This window comes from Nilaparvata lugens, unplaced genomic scaffold (genome assembly GCF_014356525.2).
Source record: "Nilaparvata lugens isolate BPH unplaced genomic scaffold, ASM1435652v1 scaffold6393, whole genome shotgun sequence".
Lineage (NCBI taxonomy): Eukaryota > Metazoa > Arthropoda > Insecta > Hemiptera > Delphacidae > Nilaparvata > Nilaparvata lugens.
Window position 1 is genome coordinate 1,868 of NW_024092147.1, and position 11,095 is coordinate 12,962.

Consider the following 11,095-nt stretch of genomic DNA (forward strand, 5'->3'; position numbering starts at 1 on the left):
TAACGATTTTCTTCAAATTTATCCCATGGATAGCTACTTATAAGCCCTATCAACTGACATGAGTATCATTTCTGGGAAAATTTCAGGAGCTCCATAATATTCTTGAGAAAAATGGCGGATAATGACTAAAAAACCATGTTTTTCACGTTTTTCTCGAAAACGGCTCTAACGATTTTCTTCAAATTTATACCATGGATAGCTATTCATAAGCCCTATCAACTGACATGAGTATCATTTCTGGGAAAATTTCGGGAGCTCCGTAATATTCTTGAGAAAAATGGCAGATAATTACTAAAAAGCCATGTTTTTCACGATTTTCTCAAAAATGACTTGACCGATTTATTTCAAATTCATACCCTGTATAGTTATTTATCAGCTCTATCAACTGGCATGAATCTTTTTCCTGGGAAACTAATGGGGGGTCCACCCCATCCTAGAGAAATGGACATTGTGAACTCCTTCTCGTGCATGAAGTAGGTAGGTAGAACAGTTTATAAAAACCACTTTTTTGGACTCAGGGGACCTTGAAACGTATAGAAAACTTGAAATTGGGGTACCTTAATTTTTTCCGGAAAGCAATACTTTCCTTACCTATGGTAATAGGGCAAGGAAAGTAAAAAGAACACATAGTCGAGATATTTCATCTGTAGAACAGCTGTTTTGACAATTTTTATATAAATCATCGAATTTCACAATTTACACAAAGGAAAAAGTACTCTGGAAACAATTATATACACAGATATACAGTAGTCTGATCATAGTTTCAAATATGTTGCCGCCAATCGTCATTATGTTATTCCCCTAAATTATTCTCGTTTGAGAATGAGGCTTACAGTTCAATTAGCAAGGAAAGTTGTGTGAGTGTACCACACCAGATTTTTCTATAAGAATTGATTTAATTCTTAATTGATTTATACAATAAGTGCATCATGAAAATGATAGGGAGAGAAAAAATAAGGTAACCTTGTGCTATTCCTCTCCCAAATTTAGATAAGGTTACACAAAGTCCAAAATGGTAAAGTTATAATAATAGGTCCACGTTATAATGGCAGTATTTGATTAACATTGGTGTTGCTATCCTTGTCTATCATTCCACAAAGCAGATAGCTCTATCCTGTTCTGTAGCAAATTATGGTGTTGTGTATCAAGTTGATATGACACTGTATCAAATTGTGTTGATACTGTATCATGTTGTGGTTGTTCTTGTTCTATAGTGAGGTCCACGTTATAATGGCAGTATTTGATTAACATTGATGTTGCTATCCTTGTCTATCATTCCACAAAGCAGATAGCTCTATCCTGTTTTGTACCAAATTAAGGTTATTTATTTGTATGTTTCAGGTACTGGGCAGTGACTAATATCGACTATATACACCAACGTACAGGCAAAAGAATCGGCCTGATGATTCTGGTCATCTGGTGCGTCTCCTTCCTCGTGTGTATTGCCCCACTTCTGGGCTGGAAGGACCCCGGATGGGAACATCGTGTGTCTCAGGTCGGTTGAATAACATTGCTTCTTATGGCGGTGTTCACACCAATTCAGACAGCCTATGTGTGAACGCTGCCATAACAACCTTAACAGTTAAGAAGTAGTGTTCTCATGAAATCCTGCTGAGACGGATTTTGGCACATTTCAAATCAAATCAAATCATTTATTTGCCATACAATAAATACATATTCAAACATAATATAAAATACACTTAATTTTATAATCAGAAGTATAGATAATTAAAATAAAAATAAAGCATAAATAATACAAAAATATAATTAGATACTTCTCAATGGTAATCCGGCATTTACATCTATATATATATATATATAAAAGCGAAATGGCACTCACTCACTGACTGACTCACTCACTCATTCACTCGCAGAACTAAAAATCTACCGGACCAAAAACGTTCAAATTTGGTAGGTATGTTCAGTTGGTCCTTTAGAGGCGCACTAAGAAATCTTTTGACAATATTTTAACTCTAAGGGTGGTTTTTAAGGGTATAAAGTTCGTCTTTTAGCATGTATATTCTTCTTATTCTCTTAATTATAATTGAAAAATGTCCATATCATATGTTAATATAGAACTATAATCTAGAGAGAGTACCTCTTCGAAACAGTTGTTAACTGGTAACTAAATTAATAATTTTGTCAGGTTGGCGTTAAGTTGAGTTGACTTTGTTAGGTTGGCACCAAGTTAAAGATTGAAATGCATTTATCGCGGAAAAATTGATTGGGCACTGCTACTTCAATAGCCTAAGCCTCTAGACGTCAGGCTCGCTTCGCTCGCCATATCCGTTTAGTCTGGACCCCCGACTGGATCATCCTAACATATGATAAAGATGTTCAAATGAAAAATGCAGGCGAGCGAAGCGAGCTTCTGATCTCATCCTTGGACGATCCAGTCCGGGGTCCAGGGGGCGGAGCCCCCTGGCTAGACGGATATGGCGAGCGAAGCGAGCCTGACGGTTAGTTTTTCATAAAATCCAGGATTTTTGCAAAAATAATCAAAAATTCCAAACGCTCAATTTCTCAGGAATGATAGTACTTGACGAAAGGAACAATAATATGTCATCACATTGGCGAAATTCTCTCCTATTATTGAGTTATAAGCATTTGAAGATGAGTGATTTCCCTGATCTGAGAGTGGAGGTAAGATTTTATGTTTGAGTGAATAACTCACCCTCTATTTCAGCGAAACGTCTCATTGACCGAGCGAAGTGAGGTCTAAGATTCAAGTCGACGGTTTGGCATTTCTCTTAATGTTTAAATGTTTGAATGTTTAAATGTTCAAATGTTCAAATGTTCAAATGTTCAAATGTTCAAATGTTCAAATGTTCAAATGTTCAAATGTTCAAATGTTCAAATGTTCAAATGTTCAAATGTTCAAATGTTTATATGTTGCGCATTTACGGCGAAACGCGGTAATAGATTTTCATGAAATTTGACAGGTATGTTCCTTTTTTAATTGCGCGTCGACGTATATACAAGGTTTTTGGAAATTTTGCATTTCAAGGATAATATGAAAGGAAAAAGGAGCCTCCTTCATATGCCAATATTAGAGTAGAAATCAGACTATAGAATTATTCATCATAAATCAGCTGACAAGTGATTACACAGATGTGTGGAGAAGCCAGTCTATTGCTGTATTTCCATAAGGTCTATAGTTTCAATCAGGTACTTGTGGATGAAAATACTGCGTGAGGTCCACTAATCACAGAACTACTAGTATTATAGCACGACACTCTTGTTAGATCAACTTCTATATCAACCAAATATCAACCAAATCTGGGAGTTTTGCATTTTTCATGAAATCCATGATTAATCAGCTGATTCTATTCTTATTATTATTCTCATTCTATTCTTATCATGAATACAGATTCTGTGTTTGTACAGAAACAGTAAGGCTAGGCGCACACCAGTTAGTCAAGACAAGACAAGACATGATCAAACACGTTTAGTCACAGTACTTCACATAGCTACTTATGACGCAACACACACCGATTAGTCATTGCAATTAGACATGTCTTCATAAGCAACTATATGAAGTATTGTGACTGAACGTGTCTGATCATGCCTTTTATTGTATTGACTAACTGGTGGGCGCCCAGCCTTATATTATACAAATAAATAACATTTTAGCTGATGAAAAGTGAGATGTGCTTGCTCCTGGAGCATAAGTCTGTATGTCCCCGTATAATAGAATCCATTAACTTTTTACTCATATTTAACTGGAGATTCAAAAATGAGAGTAACCTGTTCTAAAAGCTTTATTCTATTACTCACTACTACGGTACATGTTTCTACATGTTAATGCCATTTTTCATAGTTGAAATCCATTATCACTTAAAGATGGCATTAATATGTTGAAAAATATCCCATGTAAGAAAATAAGTTTTAAAAAGAAGGGGATTTTGGTTATCTAGATTCTCTAGATCTAGATGCTCTGAATAACGCGTTAAACCAAAGTATGGTCTCAAGAATACCCTTTTTTGTTATATTTACAGTTTCTCTGAACTTTATCTGAACACTGTCATCAAATAATATACATCAAATATAATTATTATTATTATTTTTATTATAATACATAATATCAAATTTCCAGATGAACAATATACATGCATTCAAAAATGAAAGATCCCTTTTCTAAAAGCTTTATTTTATCAATCATTTCATGTTTTAACATTATTTATGCAATTTTCAATTGAAATCCATTCTCACTTGAGGATGGCATTGATAATGCATTAATGTGCATTCAATCATTTTCCTTTTTCTAATCTATTGGACAGGTTCTTAGAACATAATCTATGCAATTGAAATATTTTTATCAGCTTCTGTTATCTAACAATAGGGCTTCAAAAGTCACTTTTTTGAGGCAGATGGTACACATACCCTTCAAAAACTACTGGTCAGAAAAATTTGAGATAAATATGCAAGTCTCCTCTTCAATGTAGCAAAAATTATGTCAACTCTGTTTTTTGAAATCTGAAAAAAAATTTAAATCTTTATGCATTTTAAACTCCTTTTTCTCATTCAATGTTCGTTCTATAGACTTCAAATTGATAGCAACTTGTAGCGCTGTTCTTGATAAATAAAGTTGATGCATAAACTTCTTTTATAGACTCAATAATAGCCGCTGGTATGTGTACCTTTAAGGCACGGTTTTACGCCTGCTATGCTCGGGCAGCAAGTGAATAGTACAGCTGGAGCAATCTAGCGGAATTAGTTCGTCCCTAGAGATAAGTGCTCGACGTTAAAGCATGTCCTTAGTTTGAAAAATGAAACTTTGATTATCAAATTTCCAGATGAATAATATACATGTATATTTCTAAACTCAATATTAAAATGATTTCACAAATACAGATGTCACAATTAATTTAATTTATGTTTTGTACAGGAACGCATGTGTCTAGTATCACAGGACATAGGCTACCAGATATTCGCAACGCTAGCCTCGTTCTATCTGCCCCTGCTTGTCATACTCTTCCTGTATTGGCGGATCTTCCAGACAGCACGCAAGCGAATCAGACGGCGAGTCACTGTGGCGACTCCACCCACTTCGGCAAAAGGGGGTGGAGCAAAGGGCGGGCCTCAGCCTAGAGGCGGGGTTATTGCCGGTAGGTGGAGTTACAATGATACATATCCAGTATTCCATTGTTCTGTCAGGTTTGATTGATTGATTGATTTTATTAGAGTGAGGTTAGGAAACCAGCTCCTCTCTGCCACACAGAAGAATAGGTTAGGGGAGCTGTCAAATGGAACTGTGTTTTACAATTAAGTAGGAAATCCACAGTATCAATCAATATTCAATAAATGTTGGCTTATAGGTCACTGTGCCATATGAAAATAGAATAAAATAGGGAAGTTGCCAAATACAATAGTGTTTTTTTTTCAATCATGTAGAGGCTACACAATATCAAAAACACTCATGGAAGGTACAAAAATCCGAAAGGTTGACACTACTATAGTGAGGTCCACGTTATAATGGCAGTGTGTTATTTGCTATCTTTGTTTATTGTTCAACAGAGCAGATGGGGCTATCTCTTCCACGCATTGCGATGTTGCCACATCGTTCATCAACAATGTAGAAATTCAACTAATTGACAAAATATTTAATCTCAATCATGAAAATTTATTATCACATCTTTGAAAAATATTTTTTTTCGACAAAATAAAATATGATTAACTATTTTCAACAATAATGAACAGTTAAATTGATCAGATAGACCAGTATCAGCTGTTAGGGTGGCAAGGCTGAGATCTGGCAACCCTTTTCTCCTATCTTCCTACACAAACATTATAACCTGGACCTCACGATAAGATTTCAATTTGTTCTTATTGCATAGGCCTCTGTGCTACAAAAAATAGATTGGTTGACAGAAGGAAATTACTGGGATATTGCAATTATTCAAATGCTAATGAATTGATATTTATTATTATTAAAAAAAAGTCCCAATTAAACGAAAATCAGCAATCAAATGCTGTAAATCACCCTGAGGACTTCTGCCACTGCAAATATTGCCAATATATCAAAAAAGAAGTCTTTGGGGTGATTTGCAGAATCCAATTTGAATTTTTGTTTAGTAATAACTATTTTATTAGTTGAGTCGACTAATAAAACAGTGTTCTGTTAAAAAAAAAACTATAATAAATAAACTGGCTCATGGCTCATACATGTAGGGGGTAGGAAATAATGTTTGATGCATCATCACATCTGAACTACCTAACTGATTAACTTGTAATTTTGAATATAGATTCTCAATTAACTGAGGATGCTTCTAGGCCTATTTTCAATTCTTCAAGATTCATAGTGTCAAGTTTTTAAATAGACCCTGATGAAGCACGTTTTACCTGCTAGTATTCAATAAATTTTGACTCCCTGGTCCCTGTGCCATTGAAAAAATAGGATAGGGAATTTACCAAATACAACAGTGTTTTACAATCATGGAAAGGCTTTACAATATTAAAAACACTCATAAAATGTTCAAAAATGTAGTTTGAAATTTTGATTTACAGGTCTCTGCGCTGCAGGAGCGGCAGGCGGTAGTGGTGGTATAGCAGCAGCTGTAGTCGGCGTAATCGGCCGCCCTCTCCCCACCATCTCTGAAGCAACCACAACAACAACCACAACAACAGCCTTCACCAACGTGAGCTCGGCCAACACCTCCCCGGAGAAGGGCAGCTTTGGCAATGGTCTCGAAGCAGACCCGCCCACCTGCGATCCAATGAGTTCTATTGGTCCCACCGCCGGCGCCAATTACAGCCAACCGCCGCCCCTCAAGCAGCGCAAGCAGCCCAAAGAGAGCGCCGAGACCAAGCGCGAGCGGAAGGTAAACCACAAGGCAAGGAGATGATGAGCAAAATATGCGACACCATACACCAGCAGTGTAGATTAGAATACATCCAATGTAGATAACCGATTTAGAAGTTGATAGATTGGGGATAGAAAGGTAGACTGGAGAGAAGTGCATGTTTCAGGGAAACAACACACATTAACTACTCAAAATATACATCTAACAGTGTAGATTAGACATGGATAATATAATAGCCACCTCTAATACAAGGCCCTGGCCTAAAATATTGTAATGTCACAGTGTAGGCCTAGAATCTAATACATTATTGGTGAGAAAGATTTCAAAAAATACCAGCTGATATTGCAATATTGTAGACCATGGATATTTATTCTAGACCAGGGCCTTTTATTAGAGGCGGATATGATAATATAGATAACTGATTTAGAAGTTGATATAGATTGGACATGGATAATATAGAACCGATTTAGTTGACTAGACTAGATAGAGGTTTGCATGTTTCCAACTGAAGCAACAGCATAGTACACTGATACATCAACTACACAAAACACATCATTTCCTCATCCCAATCTTCCTCCACTTTTCTTCTTATTCTTCTTCTTCTTCTTCTTCTCCTTCTATTTCTTTTCCTTCCAATTATTTTCCTTTCACTTCTTTTCTTTCTACATATACTTCTTCTTTTTCCACTACTTTCCCTTTGACTCCCACCTCTTTTTCTACTTCTCCTGTCTTCTTCTTCTTCAACTTCTTCTTCTTCCCCTTCTTCTTCTTCTTTCCCTGTTGTCATGATCTTCTTCTTCTTCTTCTCCAGCTACTTCTGCTCCATCATCTAATCCTTTGTCCTACTTCGTCCTACTTCCTCATCCTCTTTCTCTTCTTCATCTTCTTCTTCTTCTCTTCTTCTTCTTCTTCTCTCTCTTCATCTTCTTCTGATCCTCATCCTCCATCATGACATCTTCTCACATTCCTTTTTTTGTTTTCTTCCTTATCTTTTTATTTTACTTTGTCACCATCTACTCCTTTCCCCTCCATCTATTTTTTCTACCATCATGTTCTTCTTGCTGTCTTCTCCCTCTCTATTTTCTTATCTTCTCCACCTTGTTCTCTGTCCCCATTTTTTCTTTTCTTTTTTTTTTGAAAATTGCATGTGGAAACTCGCAGAACACTAGACACTGAAACAGATTAGTATAGAATATACTAGTAACAATAGATGAGATAGAGTAATAGAGTAGTCATTCTAGAATAGGATATAACATAGAATTGAAATAACCTCAACCTATTTAATCTAGAGAGTCTCACTTGCTTTGTTCAAATTCGTTGCTACCTCATTGTGTAGAATTACCAAATCAGTAGAGTAATTTAATAATTTACTTATTTTTAGTGGAGTAACAAAATATCTTTATTCTCTAAAACCTCTGTGGACCTCACTATAGATTCAAAGCATGGAAAATTACTTGAATTGAGTGTGTACAACAAAAATTATTTTTCGCCACACTGCACAGAAAGCAGCTGTTTTCCAGACCCTATGAAGATCTGAGAGACATTGTTTGCAGACGACTCTCGTCTGACGTCAGAACAGGTTTCTTTCCGGCCTAGGCCGGAAAGAGTACCCTTTCCAGCCGCTAACATGGAACTAAGAAAGGTGATCAAAAAACAGCTGATCAAAAAACTTTCATTATTTGTGTTCATTATTCAATAATTAAAACATTATATAATATCATCTTATTGTCATTTGAAAGAATAAAAAAGTATAAACTCAACCTCCCACATAATTGAACATCATCTTTCAGGTTATTTAGACAAATCAGAATAAAAAATAAAAATACTTGGACAATTTCCTGATATTCAGATTACCTCAGATTTGCTAGAGCTATCACCTTCCACTTCTGCTTTCGGAAGTGCTTAGTAACAACTATTCTCATATATATATTGTTCATTTTGTGTGTGGTGAAAAATAATGCTCGCACCACAGGCAAAAATGTTTTTCCGGCTCTCAATATTTTCTAGTCCTCGGCCTACGGCCTGGGCTCTTGAAACCCGATTTCCAGCCGGAAAAATCTCATTTTCGGCCCTAGGTGCAAATATACTATTCCAGCCCTCAATCTTTTCTAGTCCTCGGCATACATCTTCGGACTTGAAAACCGATTTCAAGCCGGAAAAATCTCATTTTCTGCTCTAGGTGCGAATCTATATATATAAAAGCAAAATGGCACTCACTCACTGACTGACTGACTCACTCACTCACTCACTCACTCACTCACTCACTCGCATAACTAAAAATCTACCGACCAAAAACGTTCAAATTTGGTAGGTATGTTCAGTTGGCCCTTTAGAGGCGCACTAAGAAATCTTTTGGCAATATTTTAACTCTAAGGGTTGTTCTTAAGGGTTTAAAGTTCGTCTTTTAGCATGTATATTCTTCTTCTCCCATTCTCTTACTTATAATTGAAATTTCCATATCATATGTTACTATAGAACTATAATCTAGATAGAGTACCTCTTCGAAACAGTTGTTAACTGGCAACTAATTAATAATTTTGTCAGGTTGGCATTAAGTTGAGTTGACTTTGTTAGGTTGGCACCAAGTTGAAGATTCGAATGCATTTATAGCGGAAAAATTTATTGGGCACTGCTACTCCAATCCTGGGAATATTATATTACTAGCCGTCAGGCTTGCTTCGCTCGCCATATCCGTTTAGCCAGACGTTTAGTCTGGACCCCCGACTGGATTGTCCTAACATGATGACGCGAGCCTGCTAATCTCATTCTTGGACGATCCAGTTGGGGGTCCAGGGGGCGGAGCCCCCTGGCTAGACGGATATGGCGAGCGAAGCGAGCCTGACGGCTAGTATACTATATTCTCTGAAGCCTCTGTGGACCTCACTATAGATTCAAAGCATGAAAAACAGCTGGAATTGAGTGTGTACATCAGAAATTATTCTATTTTTTTTCTCTCTCTGTGTTCACAGGCAGCCAAGACCCTAGCCATCATCACGGGAGCATTCGTGATTTGCTGGTTGCCATTTTTTATTATGGCCATTCTGCTACCTGGAGACAGTGGGATGTTCCATCAGTACGTGATTGCCTTCTTCCTATGGCTGGGTTATTTCAATAGCACTCTGAACCCGATCATCTATACTGTGTTCAGTCCCGAATTCAGGCATGCCTTCAAGCGACTGCTGTGTGGCAGACGGGCTTCTGTGCGCAGACGCGGCGCGCATCACAATTTTCCGCGCTGATACTGTATCATACAGGGATGATACTGTATCATATGGAATGGTACTGTATCAAAAACAATTATACAGTATCATAAGCTGGAGTGATATAGTATCATACACTGGGATGATATGATATATTGTATACTGGAATGATACAGTACAATACTCTGGGATGATACTGTATCAAAAACAATGATACCGTATCATATGGAATGATACTGTATCTGTGAGAGAAGTTGTGTGTATTTTGCGTTCAAAATTTTATAAAATAACTTGATTAATTCAATATGAAGTGATAATTAAGTGTTATATTTTAATATGGTTTGGTGTTTTAATTTCTATAAATTCAAAATTTTTAGCTTATCTATATTTTTGGACGAAAATTGAACTTGAACGGTTTATAGTAGAAACATAACCTATTTTTTGGACATTTTATTAATTTATCAAAATTTGGGAATGGAATAGATTTGGGCCAAGCCTGCTGTTCCTTCCTAGTCATATTTATATGATTTGTGATTCTTTCCACGAATAAATAAATAAATAAATAAATAATACAGTATCGAACGCTGGAATGATACAGTATCAAACACTGAAATTTGTTTATTTATTCATGATTTTCACAAAGAAGCACTGATTGGGAGAGAAAAATTAAGGATACTCCTTGTACTAAATGATACAGTATCACATGGAATGATACACTGAAACAGTATAAAACTGTAGCAAGCAAGGGCAAAAACATGATCCCTGCTGATTTGGTAACTGTTGATGGTTGTAAAGTGTGGTCCACGTTATAATGGCAGTGGATGAAGATAGAAAAATAGAGATGCCAATCCTCTGCATTGATTAATTATATTTCTACACCGTCAAAAACATAATTGTCATCGTTGTGGACATAGAAAAGGATAGTACCACTGACTTTGTCGAATGATAGACAAGGATAGCAAATCCAAAGTTGATCAAATACTGTCATTATAACGTGGACAGCACTATTGTATCGTACACTGGGATGATACTGTATCATTATGGAATGATACAGTACCATACACTGGGATGATACAGTATCATTACTGGCTA

General features: G+C 36.3%; 1 protein-coding gene across 1 annotated transcript; it reads left to right on the plus strand.

Annotated features, from left to right (window-relative positions):
- Nucleotides 1–1,341: 1,341 nt before the first annotated feature.
- Nucleotides 1,342–10,304, plus strand: LOC120356286 (5-hydroxytryptamine receptor-like; the record flags this gene model as incomplete). The annotated part of the gene is made up of 4 exons (XM_039445203.1): nucleotides 1,342–1,495; nucleotides 4,889–5,108; nucleotides 6,508–6,821; nucleotides 9,773–10,304. Coding segments are annotated over 4 exons (958 nt in total), but the record flags the coding sequence as incomplete, so codon positions are not given.
- Between the last annotated feature and the right edge of the window lie 791 nt (nucleotides 10,305–11,095).